Source organism: Macaca nemestrina, chromosome 7, assembly GCF_043159975.1.
Source record: "Macaca nemestrina isolate mMacNem1 chromosome 7, mMacNem.hap1, whole genome shotgun sequence".
In the NCBI taxonomy this organism is placed as follows: domain Eukaryota; kingdom Metazoa; phylum Chordata; class Mammalia; order Primates; family Cercopithecidae; genus Macaca; species Macaca nemestrina.
Window position 1 is genome coordinate 108,555,606 of NC_092131.1, and position 25,013 is coordinate 108,580,618.

General features: G+C 41.9%; 1 protein-coding gene across 5 annotated transcripts in view; it reads left to right on the forward strand.

The window, feature by feature from the left end:
- The window catches only part of LOC105497466 (SH3 domain containing GRB2 like 3, endophilin A3), a 166,696-nt gene that overhangs the window by 21,579 nt on the left and 120,104 nt on the right, over positions 1-25,013 (forward strand). Inside the window, exon 1 of one of the 5 annotated variants that reach the window (XM_071100794.1) lies at positions 14,333-17,838. The exons of the other annotated variants lie outside the window; for them this stretch is intronic. Coding sequence (XP_070956895.1) covers positions 17,836-17,838 — 3 coding nt within the window. The 5' untranslated portion in view covers positions 14,333-17,835. Of the gene's footprint in view, positions 1-14,332; positions 17,839-25,013 lie in introns of those variants that run through there. 5 annotated transcript variants of the gene reach the window in all.

Consider the following 25,013-nt stretch of genomic DNA (forward strand, 5'->3'; position numbering starts at 1 on the left):
CTTTTTGTTTGAGGATGTTCCTGTAAACCTTATTGGAAGGCAGATTGGCTAGTAATGAACTGAGCGCTTGTCCATGTACTGTTGTGTTAATCCCTTGAAGGAGCTTGGCTGGCAGAATGTGAGAGCTATGGCATGATAGGAGATAAGGGCAGAGAGCTGTCAAGTCATGATACAGATTTGTCGATGCTGGGTGGGCAGAGTAGCAGAAGGCAGGCTTTGAAATGGGTGGGCAGCCTCACAAGTAGGCTGAGCAAAGGCTGGCAAGAAATGAGATGGAGGGAGTGCTTTGCTTGTAATGACCTATTTAGGAATCTTTTGAGAACAGGATGCAAGAATAGGTATTCTCTAGAATGTTATAAGGCAGATATAATTCCATTCTTGGTGGTCTCATTGAGCCTTAGCTCAATGTAAAAGTGATGCATCATAAAACCTATTTTTATAAATTTATATAACTGTAATATAACTATATATATAACACTATAATTTTTTGTAAACATTTGTTTTAAAAAAGTTAACCAGGCTGGGCACAGTGGCTCACACCTGTAATCCAAGCACTTTGGGAGGCCGAGGCAGGCAGATCACATGAGGCCAGGAGTTTGAGACCAGCCTGGCCAACATGGTGAAACCCCGTCTCTACTAAAAATATAAAAAATTAACCGAGTGTGGTGGTGTGTGCCTGTAATCCCAGCTACTTGGGAGGCTGAGGCAGGAGAGTAGCTTGAACCTGGGAGACAGAGGTTTCGGTGAGCCTAGATCACGCCATTGTACTCCAGCCTGGGTGACACAGCGAACTTCCGTCTCAAAAATAAATAAATAAATAAATATATAAATACAAAGTTAACTAGCATTCTTGAATTTTACCCATCCTGGATCTCTGCTATTCACATTGAGGTCACCAAGTGCATTTTGCAAGAAAAAACAGTCATTGCCTAAAACAAATTGTCACCTGTTGTATTGAAATTATTTTGGTTACTTCCTGTGCCTGTCTACCAGATACTGCTTATACAAGTCTTGAGGAATGCTTGCTGAGTGAAGCAATGAATGCTTGCATTCTTTTCTCATGACTTTGCACTCACAGCGCACAGAAATCTGAGGTCTGTAGACTACTGATTGCTGAAGAGTTGGGATGCTGCACCAAAATTAAAATTTTCTTTATTGTATTCGTTTTTGTATTTAACTCTGGCATCTACTTTGTTTGGAGCTTTGTCTTTTATAAATAAATAATTAGAAGTCAGGATTTCTAAACATTTTATCTTCATATCCAGGAAAAATGTTTTGCAATTAACCAACCATTAGGTGAGTATTGATCATAATACTGGTTAGATTTATTTTGCAGATGTAGTGGATGCTATACAAAGTGTTTGAGTGGAAGGGTCTCATTTAATCCTCATAATAACTATCAAAAAATAGTATAAACTGTCAAATAGTATATCAAGTAGTATAACTATCAAAAAATAGATAAAAATAGTATTATTTTTATCCTCCTACGAAGGAGGGAATTGAGCCTTGGCAAGGTCAAGTAAAATTTGCTGAAGGTTATACAGTTGGAAAGTGGTCTTTCCAGGACTCGAGAGCAGGCTTGTGTGATTCCAAGGCAAGTACAGTACAGTATTTGTTACCATTGCATGAGATAAATATTTGTGTTTGTATTTGTCACCGTTGCATGAAACAAATCTGTTGCTAATTCTCTAGCCTCTTTCCTATGAATCTAAATCCTTATATACATTTGAGGTGCTTTCATCATTCATTGGAGCCAGATGTCACCTGTTTACACTCTGTATTACATAGAATATTCTAAAACAAGGGTTGGCAAAATTTGGCCTGTGGGCCAGATATGGCCCACTGCCTGTTTTATTGTACAGCTTGTGAGCTAAGAGTGGTTTTTATAGTTTCTTCTAATGGTTGAAAAAAATCAAAAGAATGAAAATATTTAAAACACATGATAGTCACATGAAATTCATATTTCAGTGTTCATACATAAAGTTTTATTGGAACACAGCCATGCTCATTTACCTACATGTTGACTGTGGCTGCTTTTGTATTACAAGGGCAGAGTTGAGTAGTTGTAACAAGAGACTGCATGGAGCACAAAGCCTGAAATACTACTATGTGGCCCTTTACAGAAAAAGTTTGCCAACAGTTTTTCTGAACTATAAGTCTGGGGAATTGGTGGTATGCATGCTTCTGAAGCCCTGGATAGAACACTAGAAGCGTTTTGTCTGAATATGCAGTTTGGTTGTGCATTTTTGGAGGATCCTCAATGCTTAACAGTTCTTTTTCATCCTGGTGACCTGGGGAGGGCCTCACTCTGGAATACATTCTTACTTTGTAGTTCAGGAGATACAAGTACCAAAAAGTCACCTCTGCTAATGCCTCACTTGGCTGTCCCACACCAAACTCTTCTAGTCAGATATTACAGTACTGGGGAAGAATGACCGTGATATGTTGACTAGGATGGGGACTCTCATTTACTTAGATGGAGGAACTCAAGAAGCATTTTTGGGTTGCAGGTTGTTTGGCATTTTGCTGTGCATTTCATTGTAATTTCTCACCAGGGAAACACTGCTTGCTCTTCTGGCTGGGTTTACTTCATTTCTATCATCTTTCCTTTCTTGTTTTAATAATTCCAACTTCATCTTGCCTTCTCCTTCACTTCATTTTGAAAGAGTCCCAATTTGCTTTTCTTGCCAATTCTCTACTTACTTTTCCCAGAGCTCGAAAATTATTCTTGGGGGTGATGTCATTTTCATGTTTATCTTTCTTCTCTCACGTGACTTAATCAAATAAGTATGTAGATTATAATTTGTGAGCTGTGTTCTGAGGGAATTAATTGATCTTCATATTCTTTTAAAAGGACCGTGACCAGTTTTAGCCTCAGTTAACTTCAGTCAGTTTGTACAATAGCAATGGAATGTTTTGGCGTCTGTTGGAGCAGGCGTGGACCATATATGTTCTATAGCCTTTTCAGAAATTCTATGCAGAAATTATGTGAACCAGATGGTACCCTTTTGATTTGCCAGACATGCATACTTAAAGAAATATGGAGCATTTATTCTCCTTAGGAGACTTAGAAGGGGTTCTTTTTGAATGTAAATCAGCCAAAATTGTCCTAATTGAAAAATTTTTTGGAGTTTGTCATCAAAATAAGGAGTGTACTATCAGAAGACCAGCGTAGATTTTGCGGCAACAAAGATTACTGGATTTATTTGATTTACTTCTCTGAGAATGAAAAGCCGCATAGACTTAGGTAAAAGAAGGTATAATCCATGAGATATTTTTATTTTGATAGGGCTATGGATTTGCTCACTTAGGCTTCTTTGGGGAGACTTTCAGCAGTGAGAGTATGTGGATGTGAGGTGGGTGAGGGAGATGGCATGGGTCCCAGGGAATGAACAGAGAATGAGGGCCAATTCATTAAACCAAAAGCTGAAGGGACAAGGTCTAGTAATTCTGAGAAGACGGGACTTTAGGGGAACTTGCAGATCATGGCAGGGGCTGAACATACAGGAGAGCAACTGTTGGGCTTCCTCTGAGCAGGTAGAAGGTGTACATGAGTCATAGTTACGTCTAAGCACAGAGATTTGGGATTCAGCAAGGATTGCAGAGGAGGAGATAGTGTCTTTCTGCAGGTAATATGAAGAGCACAGTGGAACTGGAAGCCCCAGCCAGGTGGGGAGAGCTGAGTCTGGTTTGCTGTCTGCACTGGCACTTGCTGGGGACTTTGGAGAAATGTCTTTCAGTGCCTCAGTTTTCTTACCTGCAAATTGGAGTTAATACCTCAAAGGGCTGATGGGTTTGTGCCGCTTACAAAGTGTTTGGCTCAATTCTAACTTGTAATGTTGTGCTGAAGCTTAGAAATTGTGTATCTTAGGTGCTTTATACATGATATATGGTTTAATTAATGGGAGCTTTAGTATAGTAATCATTTAGCATATTGGTTAAGAGTTGGGTTCAGAATCAGAGAGATCTGGCTGGATTCCCAGCTCAGCCATTTTGGTAGCTGTGTGATGGTGAACAAGTCACATATCCTATGTAAGCCTCACTCTTCTCTTCCATATACTAGGGTAAAGAGCAGCTCCAATATGGTGGACTCAACTTTGGGGATTAAATGAGCTAGTGCACATGAGGTGCTTGGCACAGGGCTTGGCCCGCAATAAACATATAATAAATGCTAGCTGGTAACTTTCTGCACTGACCTCCTGCCTGGAACAGAAAATGAAATTCTGCTTCTTAAAACCAAATGTTACCAAGCTTCATCCGTATAAACCAACTGTCTTTAAAAATGTCCTCTTTCTACTCTTCTCTGGGTCCCTGGGGAGCAGAAAGCCTGCTTAGGTGATGACTTATGTCTCTCAAATCCTTTCTACGCCTCCATGGTATCACACATTTCCGTACTGCATGAACTAAGGTCTGCACTTAATTTATGATGTAAGGACCAGGTGCATATTTTCAGGACCCTTTAAAGGCTGATATATTTGGGATTGGCTCTGAAGGGGGAATCCCCTGTTGTTTCATTCATATAGTAGGTATAACCTGATGGTTAGAGTGTGGGGTAGTATAACTGGGCTGTGCAGCTTGTTTTCTTGGTTTGTGCTCTACTGTAAGCAGACCTTGATTTGTGTAGAGGTAGAGAGAGAGAGAGTGTGTGTGTGTGTGTGTGTGTGTGTGTGTGTGTGGTGTTGATGTTATTCTTGCAGTGATCCCAGGAAAACTAGCATGGGAGTAGGGAGAGAGACGGGGAGGAGATGGAAACCAATCAAGGTGCACTATTAATTAAGTTACTTACCGTGGATGGTAACTGTAGCTCATTCTTCCTAGGGAACTCTCACGGACAGCATAGAAGCCACCAGAGAGTTATCCCAGCAAAGGCAGGAAGCTGGGGGATTTATCCACCAACTGCCCTGCCCATCATTGGCTGAGGACTGCTTCTGGGACGTTAACTCTCTGGCACTTCCAGTTTGCCTGGCACATGGGCTAATGTTGTTCCTTTGGTTAGGGGGTAAAAAGGCCTCCAGACTGAAATTTGCAGGTGTTTGTAGTAACAGACTTGATCTTGTAGAAGTGAGTCCTGGGGCCATCGGTGGGGCACTGACAGCATCTGCCCCCCTGTCTAAGGTGGAAGGCTGTCTCTGCCACCTACCCACTCTGTGATCTTGGGCACACTACTTATTATGCCTGAGTTTCCTCATCTCTAAAATGAAGATAATAATAATACCTCCTTCCCAGACTTGTGATGGGAATGAATTGAACTGATATGTGTAGAGCACTTGGTAGAATGCTTGCCATGTTGTAATTGCCAAATAAATGCTAATTTTTATTATTTTGTGATTATTCATTGAGTTTCTTCAGCTTCTTTGTCAGTGTAATAAAATTTACCGTGTTTATTGTGATATAAGATGAGGATTCTTTGGATGGAAACTACTTAGTTGTTTCTTTGGGCATCAAATTATTTCCCCAATTTTTATTTATTTGAAAACTGTTACAACAAAAATGCAATCTATTTTAGGGTTAAAAACATCCTCTTTAATTCTATCACCCTTCAATTATTACTTTCATCTTTTTGTTCCTTTGGAGTCTGTTAATATAAATTCATATTTCTACACTGTTATAATAAATAATGGCAAAACTCCATTTTTATCACTGTTTGTTCTAAAAATAAAATAGCACCCCTGTACCCAGCATACTTTACAGGTTTTATAAAGTTCTCACAGTTTATGAAGAAGATGCTGCCCTCCCAATTTTATAGATGAGAAAACTGAGGCACACGGACATTATGCAACTCTTTTCAAATCACACAGTTGTTACCTTGTGGGGCCAGCATGAGCCTGGGAGGATTGCAAGGCTCGGGCCTCCCCTCTGCTCTGTGCCTCTCACAGTGGCTGACGTGGAATACAACTTGGAAGTTCAGCCAGCCCTCAGTATCCATGGGTTCCACATTTGTGGAGTCAACCAAAAGAAGGTCAGAAAATTTGAGAAAAACATCGAAACATCTGGGTTGAACATATGCAGACTTTTTGTTGTCATCATTCACTAGACAATACAGAATAGCAACTATTTGTATAGCATTTACATTATATTAGTTATTATAAGTAATCTGGAGACAATTTAAAGTGCTATATATGCAAAAATGTGCATAGATTATATGCAGGTGCGGCTCCATTTTACATCAGAGGCTTGACCATTCAAGGATTTGGGTATCCCATGGGAGTCCTGGAACCAATCCCTCATGGATATTGAGAGGCAGCTGTACATTTATTGGTGCGTGCCTTCTTGCCTGGTGCCTGTCTGTTCTTTTTGGATTAAGAGAAATAATTGCTGGATGGGTACGGTGGCTCACGCCTGTCATCCCAGCACTTTGGGAGGCCGAGGTGGGTGGATCACCTGAGGTCAGGAGTTCGAGACCAGGCTGGCCAACATGGCGAAACTCCATCTCTATGGAAAATACAAAAATTAGCGGGCGTGGTGGCAGCCACCTGTAATCCCAGCTACTCGGGAGGCTGAAGCAGGAGAATCGCTTGAACCCAGGAAGGGGAGGTTTCTGTGAGCTGAGATCGTGCCACTGCATTCCAGCCTGGGGGATAGAGGAGATTCTGTCTCCAAAAAAAAAAAAAAAGAAAAGAAAAGAAAAAAAAAAGAGAGAAATAATTCCTATCACAGGGAGTGGAAACATGCTGAAATAATTATTTGCTGAAATTGTTTTTCAACAGATGACTTTAGGAATCAGGAGATTTGACACTAGGGCATTAGGTGGGTAATGGATTTCTAGTAATTTGTCATTTTTGTTTTATTGAGGTGGAGCTGCATTTAACTTGCTACTTCTCCCTGCTGATTTGGTTTAGTTCTCTTTAGAAATGGCTTGCTTTATTTGTACTTGACTTGAGTTACATTAAACCAGGCAAAAATATTTCTTAAGAGCTGAAATTTCAGGTTGGCAAAAGGAAACAATGCAATCTTTAATCATATATCTGAAAGAGCACAGTGGTGCATTATGATGGCAGAACTTCATTCCCTAACCCTGTACAAAGATTTTGGAGACTAAAGGATTGATCATTTTTTTCCCCTGACAAAACACCTCTTTTGACATGTGCAGAGAAATATGTAATTTGGGTTGCATTGAAAGAAAGCTACTCTTGCTGTTTCTCTCTCCAAAAGGCTGTGCTCTTGGATTTAATATTTTCTACTGGAGACAGTTCTACTTGAAAGGTAAATATTACAAAAAACCACTAGAGAGGCACTGAAATCTGTTGTGGGAAGGAGTCATTTTAAATTTTCTTATTAAAAGAAGATGGCAGTAAAGAGGGGGGAGTCATTTCCAATTTATTACTTAACAGAAAGATAAGCAATTTGTCTTCTCACCAATAGTGTTTCTGTCAGAGTTTGCCATTTCCTTGCCAACACTGGGTCTTGCCAATCTTTTGAAATGTTTGCTCTTGTGATCTATTTAAAAAATTTGTATATATTGATTTTACGTATGTGCTGATCATTTGCATTTCTTTTGTGAATTGCCTTTTGATATTTTCCATTTTTAAATTGTCATTTTCAAATTTACCTTTATATATTAAATATATTAATCCATCATCATGTATCTTGTAATGGTTTATTTACCTGATCCTTTGTGGTTGTTGCAAGCTTTTTTGTGTATTGTTTTACAGTTTGCAGTTTTTGTCACAAATTAAATCCATTTTTGGGGATATAAAGTAGACCTTACTTTTTATACATTCTGTTCTTTTCTATACCAGTGGAAATCTTGTTATTAATGTATACTGCCTTCCCCAGGGTTTATTTTCCAAATCTCTTTTCTTTCTACAAACATACTAATCTGTTGAGCCTTCTTAAGTTTTTTTTTTTTTTTTTTTTTTTTTTTGAGACAAAGTTTTGCTGTTGTTGCCCAGGCTGGAGTGCAGTGGCACGATCTCGGTTCACTGCAACTTCTGCCTCCCGGGTTCAAGTGATTCTCCTGCCTCAACCTCCCGAGTAACTGGGATTACAGGCACGCACCACCATGCCAGGCTAATTTTTTGTATTTTTAGTAGAGATGGGGTTTCATCATGGCCAGGGTGGTCTTGACCTCCTGATCTCAGGTGATCCACCCGCCTCAGCCTCCCAGAGTGCTGGGATTACAGGTGTGAGGCACCGCGCTCAGCCGAGCCTTCTTAAGTTTTGAGAGAATTTTCTCAAGTTTGCCTTCTAAGTCTCTGATTTGGTTTCCTTTGATATGCAAGCTGGTTTTTCTATGCTATACCATTTTTAGTGTGAACAATTCTGTTCTAGGAATAGAAATCTTGATCTCAATTTTTCCTTCTTCCAGGGGGCAATGTCATCAGGAATCCAGCCTGGAAATCGGAATCAGTGCACTGTTTTGACTTTTCCTTCCCTTGCCTTCTATGAGTTTGTTTCTTATGGTCATACTTACTTTGATTTCTCCAATTGGTTCTCTTATTTTAAATGACTGAGTTTCTTCATGTGTTGGATTATTTTCTCCTGTGCTCTTCAAAGAAAGTGACTTTAGTGTGTCTAGTTTCAGCAGGTGAGATATAGTCTGTTGTTAGCCCAGACAGGGTGAGAAGGGAGAGCTTCAGATTGATAGTTTAGCTTTCTCAAAGGAAGGTTGCAAATGGAGGGCCTTGCTCTGGACCAGTGTGGCCCAGTGCAAACTTTCTGTGCTGATGGAAATGTTCTTGGATCTGAGCTGCCTGGTATGATAGCCACTCAATATGCACGACTACTGAGCATTTGAAATGTGGCTAGTGCAAGTGAGATGGATTTCTAAACTTGTATTTACTTTTGATAAATTAAAACGTAAATTTAAAAGCCACATGTGGCCAGTGGCTATGTGTTAGATAGCACCGTCATGGTGAGGACAGGCTTCCTGTGTGATTTGTTTACTTTTGTGTTCCCAGCCCCAGTACTTGTCATACAGTAGACACTCAATATTCATAGAAATTAATAGATGCAGCCAGAGGAAATCTCTGGTAGGGCTTCTTTCCTTGCCGTGCCAAGAGTTCCTTTTCTTTTTGTGGGTCTGCCCAAAGTTAGAGAAGTCATGCTACCCTTATCAGTAACTACCACAAGTGCTGTTGATAGGGGCATCTGTAGGATTCCCACCCCCATGGCCCTTTTTATGTCCCACCGTGTATGCCAGAATGACCAGTGAGATCAATCCTTAGGAATTCCTGCCTGCTTTCTGTCTTTCAGAAATTTCTCAAAGCTGCTGCCAGGTAGTTGGGAGTTGTCCTGGTTTGTAAAGCTGATCTAGATACTTCCCGGTTTTATAGTCCTATGGCCGTTCCAGGGAGAATGTTGGTGCTAGAGAGAAAAGGACTGAGATCTGTGTTTTGAGTCAAGAGCCTATTGTCATCTTTGTGTGTTTTAATGGCTTACCATGTCTTGATGCAAAAGCTTCAGTGTTTACAAGGCTCCACTACTGATGGTATCTTTCAGCAATCTCAAGTGACCCTCTTTAACCCCGTTTTCTGCTGTCTTCTTATACTCAGAATGATACAAATATTGCCCCCTAAGTTAATTTTTTCCTCACATTTGCCCTCATCTTTTGGTGTAATACTATGGTGTTACTTTAAAGTGTTTTTAAGGAGCAGGTAATTTATGTTTGAACCAATTTTGATTGTCTTTGCCTATTATTTAATGAGGAAATCTAAACCATATGTACTATTGACATAGTGGTATGTCTTGTCATCTGCCGTTTCGTTTTCCTTGTTTTTTGCTTTCAGTTCTGTCTCTTGTTACATTATCATTACATTTACTTTTAACTTGTACTTTTGTTTGGATCATAGTTATGCCATTTCTAATTCTAGTAGTGGATCCTATTAAGTTTTTTAAAAATCCGTATTAAATCTATATTTATGAAATTGGTGAAGTCAGTAAAAATAGTTTTTTTTTTTTTCACTCTCCCTGATAGACAATCCCACATTTCTTTGTTTTGATTGTTTTTCTGTATGTCTTTTCTTTTCTTCCATTTCCTGAGACTTTTGGCAATCCAATCTAGTACTATTCAAGTCAGCATTTCACAAATAACCTCAGTGATTTTCTTTTGTATTTCTCTTCATAATCCTGTTATAAATTATGCATGCATTTATATTAAACTTAGTTGATGCTCACTTTGCCATTTTGAGTTCTTAGGTTTTCCAGCTGTCTCTGACATGAAGCACATTTTCAAGTACATTCTTCAAGAAGGGTACACCATATGTTTTCTGAGACTTTGCATATTTAAAACATTTTTTTTGGTTGCCTTCTGTTGAGAACAACAATGTTTCTTAATATAGTAGTTTTAAAGTCACAAGTGTTTAAATATTAAAATGTAGATATTGCTGCATTATCTTCCAAAACCTCGTGTTGGGGGTAAATTGAGGCCATCCTGATTTGTATTCCCTTGCGGATAATCTCTCTCTCTCCTATTTTCTCACCTTTGAATTCTGATGACTCCTTATGTGTCCTTGAGACTAAAATATGTCACCAGAACATGTCTAACAGTGAATCTCTTTCCATTGATTTTACTTAATATACGATGAACCATGCAAACTGAAAAAGTCTGTTTTCAACTGAGGAAAGTTGTTTTTCTGGTAAGTGCTTATTTATTGTTTGGATACTATTTGTGTGAGTTTTATTTTGGGAGGAAATAGTTATACATGGGTTGGATGTTTCTTCCGTGTTCCTTCATCTGTTAATGTAGTTGCCTTAACAAATCTGGGAAGAATAACAAAAAAGTGTTGTGTTCTTTGCGATGATTTTTGTTTTTAGGTAATTTTTTGCTCCGTTTCTGAATTCTCCTCTTTTTCCATTGATTGCATTTTTTAGCATTGTAAAGTGTGTGAAGTTTATTTATTCATTTATTTTTTTGAGGTGGGGTCTTGCTTTGTTGCCCAGGGTAGAGTACAGTGGCATGATCGTGGCTTCCTGTAGCCTCCACCTCCCAGGCTCAAGCAGTCCTTCTGCCTCAGCCTCCCAAGTCGCTGGAAGTACAGGCGTATGCCACCACACCTGGCTAGTTTTTTTTTTTTTTTTGCATTTTTTTATAGAGTTGGGTCTCCCTGTATTGTCCAGGCTGGTCTCGAACTCCTGGGCTCAAGCCATTCTCCCTCCTTGGTCTCTCAAAGTGCTGAGATTATAGGCATGAGCCACCATGCCTAGCCAGAAGTTTACTTTTTACTGGCTACCCTGTGGATTTGTTTTTTACTTCCTATTATGAGAAATTATATATATATACAGAAAACTAAAGAGAAAAATACTATGAGTACCTCTACCCCATAACATAGATTAACAGATGTTAACATTTTGCCATCTTTGCTTTATCTTGTTTTATTCTTGAAGCATTTTAACAGACCACATAACATTTCATTCTCAAATACTTCAGTATGCACGTCTGAAAAATAAGGGCCTTTCTCTTCTTAACCATGCTACCATTATCACACCTAACAATGATTTTTTATGTCCTCTAATGCCCAGCCTATATTCGAATTTCCCTAATCTTCCCCAAATGTCTTTTATGGCCAGCCTGTGCAAACCTGGATCTAACCAAAGACCATACATTGCATTTGGTAGTTATGTCTCTTATACTGCTTTTTTTTTAAATTGAAATTTATGTAACATAAAGTTTGCCATTTTAAGATGGATAATTCAGTGGCATTTAGTACAGTCACAGTGTTGTACAATGATCATCTCTATCTAGTTTGAAAACATTTTCATCACCCCAAAGTAAAACCTCATACCCTTTAAGCAGTTACTCCTCATTTCCCCCTCCACCCAGCTCCTGGGAATCACTAATCTATCCTCTGTCTCTGTGGATTTACTTATTCTGTATATTTTATATGAATGGAATTGTACAATATGTGACCTTTTGTGTTTTGCTTCTTTTACTTAGCACAATGTTTTTGATATTCATCCATATTGTAGCCTGTTTCAGTACTTTATTCCTTTTCATGACTGAATGATACTCCATTGTATAAATATACTATAATTTGTCTATTCAATTATCCATTGTGGACATTTGGATTTTTCTCCCTTTTAGTTATTGGGAATAGTGTTGCAGTGAATACTTACCCTAGTCAGCTCAGACTGCTATAACAAATACTGGAAACTGGGTGGCTTAAATAACAGATGTTTATTTTTCAGTTATGGAGGCTGGGAAGTTCAAGATCAAGGCACTGGAAAATTTGGCTCTTGGAAGGGGCCTTCTTATTGGCTTGCAGATGGCTACCTTCTCCCTGTGTCTTCACATGGCAGAGAGAGAGAGAGAGAGAGAGAGAGAGAGAGAGCGCGCACTCTGAGAGAGAGAGAGAGAGCACTCTGGCTTCTCTTTCTTTTCTTTATAAGCACACCAGTCCCATCATGGGGTCCCTACCCTTGTCCCTCTTCTGAATCTGATAACCTCCCCAAAGCCCTGCTTCCAAATACAACCATATTAGGAGTTAGAGCTTCAACAAATGAATTTGGGAGGACATAAATATTCAGTCCATACAATACTCATGTACAAGTATTTGCATCCTGTTTTCAATTATTTGGAGTATATACCCTTGGTGGAATTGCTGGGTTATTCTTAAATGTTTTAATCTTGAAGAATTTTTAACCAGTTTACCTGTTTTTTTCTTTCTTGTTCCTTCTTGTTCTTTTCCCGCAATGACATCAATTTGATAACATGACTAGTTCAGTCGTCCCATCTTTTAGCTTGGCCTGATTGTTTCCTCTTATTCGTCTTCAGTGTGTTCCTCTGTGCCTTGCATGTCTTATAATTTGGGTACCATGTTTTTATTTTCTCTGCAGTCTCTTTTTTCCCTCAGTCTACTGTTTGATATGTTTGCCTCTTGTGTTTGGTATGTGGACTATTTTGGGGGAATGTGCCCTTATTTTCTATTGGGAACCCAAAGAAGTTTCTATACTTTCCTGCAACAAATCTATGTGCAGGAATGTTTTTGCTTTTTTTTTTGAGGAACTGTTTTTGTCCTCTTATGCTTCAAATTCTGGTCATAGGCATCAGACTGTTGTGTTTCTCCTTCCTTATCCATGAATAGACCTAGTGTTGGCACACGGACATGATACACTGGCTATTTACAGTGTACCACTGACCCTGGCACAATGCCTTCTCATATCTGAGGCCAGGCAGGGGCTGAGTTGGTGGCACCGCCACCATGGGATATTCCTGGTCTGCGGCCCATCCCAGGAAACTCTTTTTGGCTGACAGTTTTTCTCTCCTCTCACTGTCCATTTCTTTTTTTTCTTTCTTTCTTTCTTTTTTTTTGAGACGGAGTCTTGCTCTGTTGCCAGGCTGGAATGCAGTGGCGTGATCTCCGCTCACTGCAACCTCCGCCTCCTGGGTTCAACCGGTTCCCCTGGCTCAGCCTCCCAAGTAGCTGGGATTACAGGCACTCGCCACCAAGCCTGGCTATTTTTTTTTTTTTTTTTTTGTATTTTAGTAGAGATAGGGTTTCACCATGTTGGCCAAGATGGTCTTGATCTCCTGACCTCATGATCTGCCTGCGTTGGCTTCCCAGAGTGCTGGGATTACAGGCATGAGCCACTGTGTCTGGCCTCTTCTCTCACTATCCATTTCTGATAAATAAAAAATAGATGTGGGTCCTGCAGAACCCGAGGCTGGCTCTGACCAGTCTTTCATGGATCCATATACCTGCCTGGTGAGGAGGTTGCATGCCTCATAATGCAGTTAGCCTGGGCATCTGTGCACCAGGCTGAGTTCCTGCCTAGGAGCTGCAGATTTGTGATGAATGTGGAACTAAAGTTATTGGGGAGACCAAGAGACTTGACCTGGGAGTGCTTATGTCATTTGGATGGGATTCCTTGAGGCTTTTGTGGAGGAGCAGTCCATGGGGTCAGGGTGTCTGTGGGTCACTGTTAGCCAATGTGGTGCTAACAGTGAATTAGAAAAAGACGCCTCTTCCTCAATACACTTTACTTCCATGCGTGGGAAAACTCTCCTATCCTGAGTTGGTGAGAGCTGGTGATTTGACAGCCGCCTGCTGGAAAATTATATGGTAAGTACACAAATCTGCTGCAGGACGGTGTGCTCCCTTCCATGTGGCACAGTTGTCACCCCCTGCCTAGCTACCTCTGCAGCCACTTTGGGTTTTGTGGCTGATGTTCACTAGCCACTGACTATACATCTGAATTCCTTCCTGTCAGTAGAAGATCCTTCTGATTCGGGCATATGGCCAACGTTTTATTGTTCATAACTGCTGCTACCCCTTCCCTCCACTTTTATTAGTTTTCATGGGACTTAAGTGAGCATCCAGACACTGTTGCTGATCTGCCTTCCTGACCCAGAAGACAGTGTTGGCTTTTGGACAAAGATTCTGGATAGTTCTGAAGCTATAGTGCTGTGCACCAGGGTTGAATGGGGGTCCTGAGAGTCCAGCTTTGCTTGTGCTAACAGCTTATGGCAGCTCAGCTTGTGTAGCAGAATGGGTGCCTTGTAATAGATAGCCATCTGTTTTTCAGTTTATGGAAGGCTTCATTTCTTCTGACTACATTCTGACAGGCAGGTGTTACATCTTTTGTGACTCGAAGGTCATGAGGCTGGTTCTTGGGTTTGACTCTGGGAATCATGCTCATTGATCTGCTTTTCTTATTCATGTCAATGAATACCTACATATGAAGAAAACTCAAGCTGCACAGTAAACCTAAAGGAAGAAGGTAAAAACCACCTCAAATTTCCATGATCCAGGAGTAACTGCTGTGAACCTTCACTTCCCCATCCTGGTCCCATTTCCAGTTTCCATCCTCATCCGGTTTGCTTTTCCAGGATCTTTACTGCTTCCTTTGATGGGGGTAAGGACTCTCCCTAACCACCCCACCTCCTGCGGGAACTGTTACCCCATCCATAGCCAGCATTTGCTAGCCCAAGGGCAAGTTTATGTTTGCAAATGACATTATTCTTCTATAACTAAAAACATAAAGATCCTTTAGTATTAAATAGTCCAGTGTCCTTAGGGCACAATACTTTTGGATTTCAGCCTGCTTCTGCTGTGTGATCTTGGGAAAGTCACTAACCCCTCTGGGCCTCTATCTCTAAAATGAAGAGGCTGAACCTTTCCAGGTGAATGCAGGTGGGGAAGTTAGGCCTATTTAGGGAATAGAGAACAGCCTGTGGGACAAGTTTGTGCCTATTGTTGGTGCAGTTTAGTAGGAATTGTCAGAAGCTGATAGATGACAGATAGATGATAGATGATAGATGGTTGATAGATAGATAGATGGATAAAAGGGAACCAAATACTGTCTCTGTGGCCTGGGCATTTTTGCCAGGCAGGGGGAATCGCATCGTTGGTGACAGAGTTGTATGGCCCACAGAGGTCAGCTAAGAGATTGGGAGGAGGTTGACGACCTTGTGTGGGAACCGACCTCAGGGGGATGGATGAGGTTGGGGCCCCTTAGGGGTCTCGACGCTTGGCGTTTGGACTCCCCTTCTCTGTGGGTCTAAACTGGCTTCCTTCTGCTGTGGGTTTTGTTAACACTACCCCTTTAGTGATTTTGCATTTTTTTGTTTTGTTTTGTTTTGTTTTCTGCTGACCCTCATTAGCAGAGGTTTTGCTCTTACACACTGCATTGTCCCAGTGACTTCTTATATGCCAGTCACTGGTGGGTAAATGCCAGAGGGACACTGAGGACTCATCAGGAGGACTCAGCCTCCTCTCAGAGAGGAAGCCAAGGTGGCCAGATTACAATTTGTTTTTTTCTGGTAAATGTCATGGATAGGAAATGTTATTTGTGAGTCTCAAATATCCACCAAGGGCAAAGGGTGCCCTGAAGACAAACAGGAATTGAGTGCTCATTTCCTTGGCCCTGAAGTGATGCGTTGCCTCTGTGATGTCACAGTTGGCCCCCTACAACCTAGTTCAGCCTAGCACAGTATATGACAGTGGTCACCGGCTTTTTACCTGGGCAGGATAGCACCTGCACATCAGGGAAAACAGACCAAGCTCTCACAAGGGCAATATCATCCTTTGGAATTTGTTTACTTTTAGTTACATACTGGTCAGGAGCTTTTAAGTGAATAAGACCATTTTCCCAATGAGCAGTGTCATAGACATTGAGGACTCTCTTAAATCAGAAGATGAAAGAATGGATTGAATCTTTGCTGGGATAATATGCAAACCAGCTAATATGTGCCTTACCTGGACATCCCAACAGGTAATAAATGGGAAAATGTTAAAGGGGAGTAGTTGGGGAAGAACAATGAACTTGGAAAAGCCATTCTCATCAGCACAGAAGCACTGAAAGAAGGTGTAGATCTTCATGGTGAAAAGTGGGAAGCAAGGAGTGATGACTGACAAAGACCTAATGTCTAACGTCTAATGTGTGCTGGGGACAGTCGGAAAAGCCTGTGGGTACAGAGAAAAGTAAGACATTACAAGTCCTTGTGTATATTTTGGAGACAGAGTCCCTAAGCTCACCTGGTCAGTAAGTGTCTCTTGAATGAGTGAATTGGACAGTGTGGACTCCATTCTGCAAAAAGCTTGATTGGAGGCAAGTGGAAAGGACCTTGGAAAATTAACCAAAATACAATGAAGCTCCTTCCTAAATACCGATGGCTAAAGAACTTCAACTTGTCACTTTTGTATGAAACACTTCATTGGACTGAATTGTCCTCTAAATTTAATGTTAGCATTCCTTCAAGAGTCTTGGCTTTCTTTTTTTGCCTGCACTGTCTGCATTACAGTGCAGTAAGGCAGACTTTTCTTGTGAAATGATATAGGTAAGATTTAGAGGATCTGAACACCTCTCTGCTTTGGAATTCGTGGTAGCTAAAGTGTAAATAGATTCACACATCTGACAACCAAAGTCAGAAATTCACGTGGTCTTGCACTGTTCTGGTGTACAAGTTGGTTTCAGAAGGGGCTTGGTGTTTGAAAGGTGCTGTAAGGAGTGGAAGAATCAATGCCATCTTCAGATGTTTGTTCCAAGTCACAAGCAAACCCTGCTTGAAATCTGCTGGCAAGGCTTTGAGTGACACAGAGCCTGACTTGTTCACTTCATGTTTGTCCAGCTTCCATGGCATGCGGAAGAAGTTGGTCGGCTTGGGAATATGCTGAATCAAGCCACATAACCAACCAATGAGAGGGGGCTCAAGCTTCTTTCAAGCCGGGCAAACCTTTAGTTGTTAGAAGCCCATACTTCCTATGTAGTGGTTTAGGAAGGACACAGACTTACCTGTAGGTTTCTTGCCAAAAAATAGAATTGTGATCTGATCCATCTTCCAACTATTTAATTTATAGAAAGTATGGGCCAGCGCGGTGGCTCATGCCTGTAATCCCAGCACTTTGGGAGGCCTAGGCTGGCGGGTCACGAGGTCAGGAGATCGAGACTGAGACCATCCTGGCCAAGAAGGTGAAACCCCCATCTCTACTAAAAATACAAAAATTAGCCGAGTGTGGTGGCACGCACCTGTAATCCCAGCTACTCAGGAGGCTGAGGCAGGAGACTGCTTGAACCTGGGAATCGGAGGTTGCAGTGAGCCAAGATTGCCACTGCACTCCAGCCTGATGATACAGCAAGACTCCTTCTCAAAAAAAAAAAAAAAAAAAAGTATGGAAGATAGGGGTTCATATCAAACAACACTATGGGAATGAAATCCACTGGATTCAGAATGTGGAAATTCTAAAAGAGGCCACATTTCTTCAGTAAATACATGGGAAAAAAAAGACGGGGGGAAGTGGTGTTAATGAAAGAAACTTTGAAGGGACTGTAGCAGATGCAATTGATGTTCTGCCTACCTTCACTCCACTTCTACCTCTACAGCTTGCTGGAGGCTGTGTGCCAGGAACACCTGTGACCCATTCCCCGAGGGCATTTATTCTTTCCCCAAGATTACACATGGTAAGTGGAGCAGAGTGCCGGAGAATTAATGACCTAGAGAGTTAATGTCTCTGGAAGCAGTGCTGGGCCAAAGATGGGTGGAGAGCTGGTGGACAAATACCCCAGCTTCCTTCCCTCTACCCCCAGGGTTGGGAAAACTCTCAGTGATGCCCCACACTGTTTTCTAGAGTTGCCCAGAGAGACTGAGCTTCATTTGCCCCCAGCGGTAATGCACCCTTTGTTGGTGCTCCTCCCACTGTCTCATTTTCTGGTTCCCCTACCAGTTTCACTGGGGTCATCTCCCAAATAAACCATTTGCACTGAAATCATTGCCTCCGGGTCAGTTTCTAGGAGAAACCAAAGTGGGACAGGGACAAATCAATCCAGTGCAACAAGTGAACCTTATTTTCATCTGGATTCAAACAACCCATCTGTCAAAAGGCATTTATGAGTTTAATATGGAAACAGGATCATAGATGGAATATTAGATGATTTTAAAGAATTGTTCTTTAATTTCTTTAGGTTTGATTGTTGGTTCTTGGTTATTTTTTAAAAAAAGAGTGCTTATCTGCTAGAGATCCATGTCGCAGTATTTACAAATGAAATGATAACGATGTCCGTGATTTGCTTTAAAATAATCCAGTGGTGGTGGTGGTGGTGGTGGTGGAGGGGCACCAGGGAGGGGATCCAGGGGATATAAGGGGGGCAAAACTTTCATAACTGTTGAAGCTGGGTGATGGCGACATGGCGGTTCATTACAAAGGTTTTGTGGTATATTTAAAATCTTTCATAGTAAAATGTTAAACAAAAAAAACACATGTACACCTTTCTGGTCTCCCTCCTCTGAGGCAAGATTAAATGATCCTCTTTCCAGCCATGTCACTGTGACACACCAGCTCTGTCTTGGGGGATCCGTGGCTCAGCAAGTGGGTCCTTAGTGTCTTAGTTCATGGCCCTCCTCCATGCTGGTGGCCTTCACCTCCTCCATTACATCCACCCATCCCATAGCCAGACTGGAGCTTTGGCACCACCCAGACCTGCTTTAACCTGAGTTCTTAAATTCCATCCTGTGAGCTCCTGCCCTGAGCGATTCCTCTGGTTCTGTTGCAGCAACTTTCCAATTTGTAACCCCCCATGTAATCATAACCCATGTGGTCTTGACTGTTAAGTACCAGAACTGCTGGGCGGCAGGGAGGGTAAGCCTGGAGACCAGAGGTCAGGCCAGGTTGTGGGGCTTCTCCTGTAAAGAGTCTTCAGCAATTCTAGTGGGATATCCAAGAGGATGTTGTGACTTTGGCCTTGGCCAAACACCCCAGGGGTATTATAATGGGGGCAGCCACTGGGAGAGGGAGTGCCACCATGGCTCTAAGAGGAAGAATAGAAACTTCAATTGGGAGGGATCCAATAGGGGAAGAGTTCAGTTCTCAGGGAGAGAGGATTGGAGAAGGCTTGAGTTGTTGTTAGGGCATTAGCCAGATGGCCAGGACTTTTCCAGAGGGAAGCTGGGATATAATCAGGAAACTAGGGCAGAAGCCTAATTCTGCATACTGGATGCATGGGCCAGGTTTGGGTGGGTCTCCTGCCCAAGGCTTGCTGCAGCTATGCCAGGCTTTGGGTGGCAGGAGGAATAGCAGAGCTCAGCCACTGGAGGGAATGAGCCTGTGCCCACGGGGCTAGTTTCTCATGGGCTCGGTCACTGGAACAGGTTGAGTGAGGGTGACCATGGAGAACCTGCAGCCTGAAGATCTTTTATATTTGGCTTATTTATTGAGAGGTCTCAGCTCTGCACATACATAGGAATTGGTTTTATTTTTGCTAATCACTGCTTTCCACTGTGCTGAAGCAAATTCTTCTCTGCTTCTGTGGAGTAGGACTCTTGAGAATCCTTTGACTGGAGCCACGTATTTCCTGCCATGTTTAAGTTTTAAAACCTTTTTATTTCTGTATGACTTAGTCCCTTTTTTTTTTTTTTTTGAGGTGAGTCTTTCTCTCTTTCTCTGTCACCCAGGCTGGAGTGCAATGGTGCCATCTTGGCTCACTGTAACCTCTGACTCCCAGGTTCAGTGATTCTCCTGCCTCAGTCTCCTAAGTACCTGGGACAACAGGCCCGTGCCACCGTGTCTGGCTAATTTTTGTACTTTTAGTAGAGACAGGGTTTCGCCATGTTGGCCAGGCTGGTCTCGAACTCCTGGCCTCAAGTGACTCGCCTGCCTCAGCCTCCCAAAGTGCGGGGATTACAGATGTGACCCACCATACCTGGCCCCTTTTTGTTTTGAAAACATCAGTTTCTACCCTGATTGACAGTTTGTCCTCAGCAGCATGGGCAAAGATGGGATCCTGGCTGCTGGTAGCGGAAGAGGGTGCTGTGGTCAGGCTGTGTGCACCTCCTCCCTCTCCCTTTTCCAGATGCTCCTTCCCTTGGTGCTGGGCACAGGAAGGACAGCTGGAGAGGCTTAGTTCTATGTGTCTCCCACCTGCGGAGGGTGTGTTGGGGTTCCTAGTCTTGCTCTGATCCTAGTCTTGCTCTGATCCCCCCAGTTCTCCTGGTGTGGCATCTGTGTCTTCCTGTGGTCCCATCTGTGGTATATAGTCCCACCTTCTTTTCCTGGTGCTGTTTCCCTTACCCTTGAAGCTGTCTGGACAGGCCATGGCTCCTCTCCTGCTGCTCTCCCAACCTGCACCTTCTTGTTGACTCAGGGAAACCACTGGAGTCTTCTTTCATACCCTCTGAGGGCCATAGAGAATGGTATTCCTTCCCTGAAGGCAACTCTAGTCTTTGCAAGTGGTTTTCTTGGAGTCCCTCCGAATTGGCTTTGAGAAAGGGAAAGCATCCTCATCAGTTTCCTATGAGAATGTGAGGGAATAAGAAAAGTAGCTAATAGTTCAGGTGTGGTGGCTCATGCCTGTAATCTCAGCACTTTGGGAGGCCGAGGTGGGCGGATCACTTGAGGTCAGGAATTCACGACCAGGCTGGCCAAAATGGTAAAACCCCGTCTCTTCTAAAAATACAAAGAAGTTAGCTTGGCGTGGTGGTGCATACCTGAATTCGTAAGTACTTGGGAGGCTGAGGCAGGAGAATCGCTTGAACCCAGGAGGCGGACAGTGAACCAAGATCACGCCACTGCACTCCAGCCTGGGTGACAGACTGAGACTTGGTCTCAAAAAAAAAAAAAAAGTGTTGTGTTAAACATCTTTTTCCATGTTAAGATTGTCTTTCTGTATTTAGGAATGGACTTTCTTTATGATATACTCCACTCTGAGATGTAAAATTTGTACATCAAAGGATTTCAACAGTTCTAAGTACAAATTTTTATATGTGTGTGTGTTTGTGTGTGTGTATGTGTAGTACAGTTTTAATTGCTCCCATGATACATAGTCATGAGAGAAAAGCCTTGTTTAAAAAAAAAAAAAAGGGAGCGGGGAGAAGAAAGGAGGCAAAGAAACATGGATATGGATTTGTGTCTTCCATTTACCTTGAATTGAATTTAATGTCATTTAAAAACCCATTGGCCAGGTACAGTAGCTCATGCCTGTAATCCCAGCACTTTGGGAGACCGGGGCGGGCGGATCACTTGAGGCCAGGAATTGGAGACCAGCCTGGCCAACATTGCAAAACCCCGTCTCTACTAAAAATACAAAAATTAGCTGGGCATGGTGGTGTGTGTGCCTGTAGTCTCAGCTGCTCGGGATGCTGAGGTGGGAGAATCGCTTGAACCCAGGAAGTGGAGGTTGCAGTGACCTGAGATTGTGCCACTGCACTCCAGCCTGGGCAACAGAGTGAGATTATGTCTCAAAAAAAAAAAAAGAAAAAGAAAAAGAAAAATAGCTAATATTTACATAGTGCAGTTGTAAGAATGTTAAATATTTTAATTGGTTTAATCTTTGTGATAACCAATTCGAGTAGACATTATTCTCATTTTATAAATGAGGAATCCGAGGACCAGAGTGGATGTATATATATAGCCCTACATCACATGGTTTATAAGTTGGCAGATCTGGGACTTGAACCTTGTCTTTCTGGCTTAGGTGTTACATGTCACTCTTGTCACACTGAAGGGTCCTTCTTTTCCTCTCTTTATGTTGATTTCCTCTCTTATATTGATTGAGTGGGAGGCAGGGGAGTGGTAAGAGCAGGGGACCAGTTTTGACACCTCTTGGAAAGTTGTGCTGTAGTAGCTGGCATCATGGCTAGAAACTTGTCGGTGACTCTGACTGTGGACTGTTGTGAGCTTTCAGTCATTAGCTTCGGACCTCAACTGTGATTCCAGGTCAGGAGGAAAGTTCCACTCAACTTGCTATTTGTCCTGTAGCTCAGCAGTATTGACAGGCCTGGCTCTTTTCCTGAAGCTCTTTTCCCCAAGCTGGATATCTTAGGACTTCTCTTCCTTTCCTGCCTGCCCAGATCCCATGCAGGGCAGCTCCCTTTCTCACAGACCCCTGCAAACTGCTCCCTCCACTATCTTTCCTATGTCTTTTGCCAACCTCAAGCCTTGGAGCCCTCTAACATCTGTCTTCTCTCCTATCCAGGGGCTGCCAGGAACTGCTGGAGAAAATCTTATAATTGTGCTAATGTTACATATTTATGGCTTCAGCTTCAAGATAAGTCATTAATCCTTTATTATGTTCTTGAATGGCTTCCTCTTCCACTCTTTGTCATGGCTCTTGAAGACCCTTTACAGCCCCAAGACCCCATGGTATTAGTCCTACCTTCTTGCCCATCCCCCCATCTTCATGCTCTCCTTTACTGACACTTACCTTGAGGTTATCTACTGGGTCATCTAGAGCCTATTGTTCAAGGAATGCAGTCTTGCAAGCCTACTCTGGACCTCTGGACCTGAGCAGCTGACCTCTTCTTCCACGCCCCCCTTCTTGCTATCTCTTTTATCAATAAATACAGAGAGCTTTGTAAAGCTCAGGGCCCTTCTCCACTAGAGGCAAGGTGCCCCCGACCCCTTCTTCCAAACATATTTTTTTGTCTCTTATCTTTATTCCCACATTCGAACTCCTTTGTTCAGTCCCCCAAGGTCCATGCAGGTTACAATTAAGCAAGTTTAAATCTTATTGTTTAAATCCTCCCCTTGACTCTGTCTCCCCTTAGGCCTCCCGTGTCTCACTCTTTTCTTCATTGCTGGACTTTTAGAAAGCATATCTCTACCCACTGCTTTCACTTCCTGATAATGTATCACTGTCAACCAATGTAATCTACTGCCCCCTCCGTCACACAATGGATCTACTTCAGTGAAGTTACCAACGTCTTCTTAAAAGATGAATCCAGCAGGCATTTGTGTCTTTATTTTTCGCAGCTCTGCTTTGTTGTGCATTTTGACCATCTTCTTCTGGAAACGTCTTCTACTGTGATTCCTACCACACCACTGCTGGTTAAACTCTTAACTCTCTGTTCACTATGTTTTATTTTCTGGTCTCTCTTTCTCTGTCCAACTTTTTAAAATCAGTGATCACGAGGAGTTTGCTATTGGTCATCTAGTCTTTTCACTTGGTTCATGTTTCGTGTGTGATACCATGACTCTCATGGTAACCCATGTGATCACCTGTTCATAATTTCTGTCCTGACATTTCTCTTGAGCTTTAGGCAGCCCATCTGGACAGCTCTACTTGGACACCCCCACACACCTCAAATTAGTTTTCAAAAAATATATTTTTTAAATCCATCCAAACATTTTCATCACTCCAATTTACTAGAAACTATAAAACCAACCTTCATCTTTGGGCATAGCACTCTGGAGCTGATTACCTCCGCTTCAATCCCGACTCCTCTCTTGATTAGGTGGGTGAGCTTGGGCAAGTAATCCACCTTTCATGTGTCTTAGTTTCTGGAAATTAAGCATATCTTCCTTGAAGGATGGACATGAAGATAAAATTAGATAATAAAGGCAAAGCTCTTGGCAAAGGGCTCAATATATAGTAACTTCCACCAAATGCCGTGTTTTGTTATTGTTGCCATTATTTTATTCATTCAACACTTTTGAGTGTCCTCAGTGATTCACTTGGCATTGTGCTAGGGACTCACTCCACACCCTTATCTCTCTACGTTCTGTAGATTTTTACCTCTTAAGTGCTCTAAGATCTGTCAATCTCTCTCTGCACCACCATCACTCCTCAGGGTGGGGCCACATTACTTATCATCTACATTGCCACCTCTCCCACCTATTTTCTCTCCCACTCCAGGCCATCCCACTGTGGCCAGAGGGATCTTCCTAAAACAGGAATAGTCACCCCCTACTGAAAATCCTTCAGTGGCCCTTCAGTATAAACTTGTACTGCTTCCCATTGGTTGTCAAGCCCTTGTGTCTGCTGGCCTAGCTCTAGCCATCGGAGCTACTTGGCAGTTTCCATACCATGCCCTGTTGGGTTATCCCTCTGGACCAGGCCCATGTTCTTCCTTCTGCTGAAATAAGCTTCTCCTCCACCTCCCTCTATTGTCCTCCTGGTGTTTTGCTTTCTCCTCCTTTAAGATTCTGTTGAAGCATTACCTGCTGCTTTAGAAATTTTAGGAATTTTTACCCCCTTTTCCTTCCTCTTCCCCCACCTGCTCAGGGTGGGGGATGGGTTGCTTCATTCTCCGTGTTCTTACAGCATTTTATACATATCTTGCCTCTCATGATAAGGGTCTCTATCTTTCTTACCCCTAGGTTTTTTAATGTCTAAGGCCCAGAAAGGGAGATTTACAGTTAGCAGTATTTTATTAAATACTTAACTCTTTGAAGTCATAAATGTGAAACTGATTCTACATTAAACTTTAAAAAATAACTTACAAATCTTATAAATTCATTTGTAAATCTGATATTTATGTTAAAATGAAAAGCACTTGTCTTTGAACAATGTTTAATTTATAAATGTAACCAATTAAATCCCTCAATTAATACTATTTATAAATTCTGTTAATTTCCCTTAAACATTTTAAAGGGTAGTCATATATGTAATCATATTTCAATTAGTCATCCGGTTCTCACTAAGATCCAAATCTGACCAAAGAAACAAATGTCATTCACTAAATAAATGTTTACTGAGTGCCTAGCATGTGTGGTAACTGCTCTAGCCTTGGAGACTCAGTGATTAATAGTCAATGAAATGACCACTGAATGATAAATACCAAGAATCGTGCCAACTGTAAACCTTAGTAAATGATTATTAGTGTTTTAACTAGTGTCACTGCAACCTGAGTAAAGTATATAAAA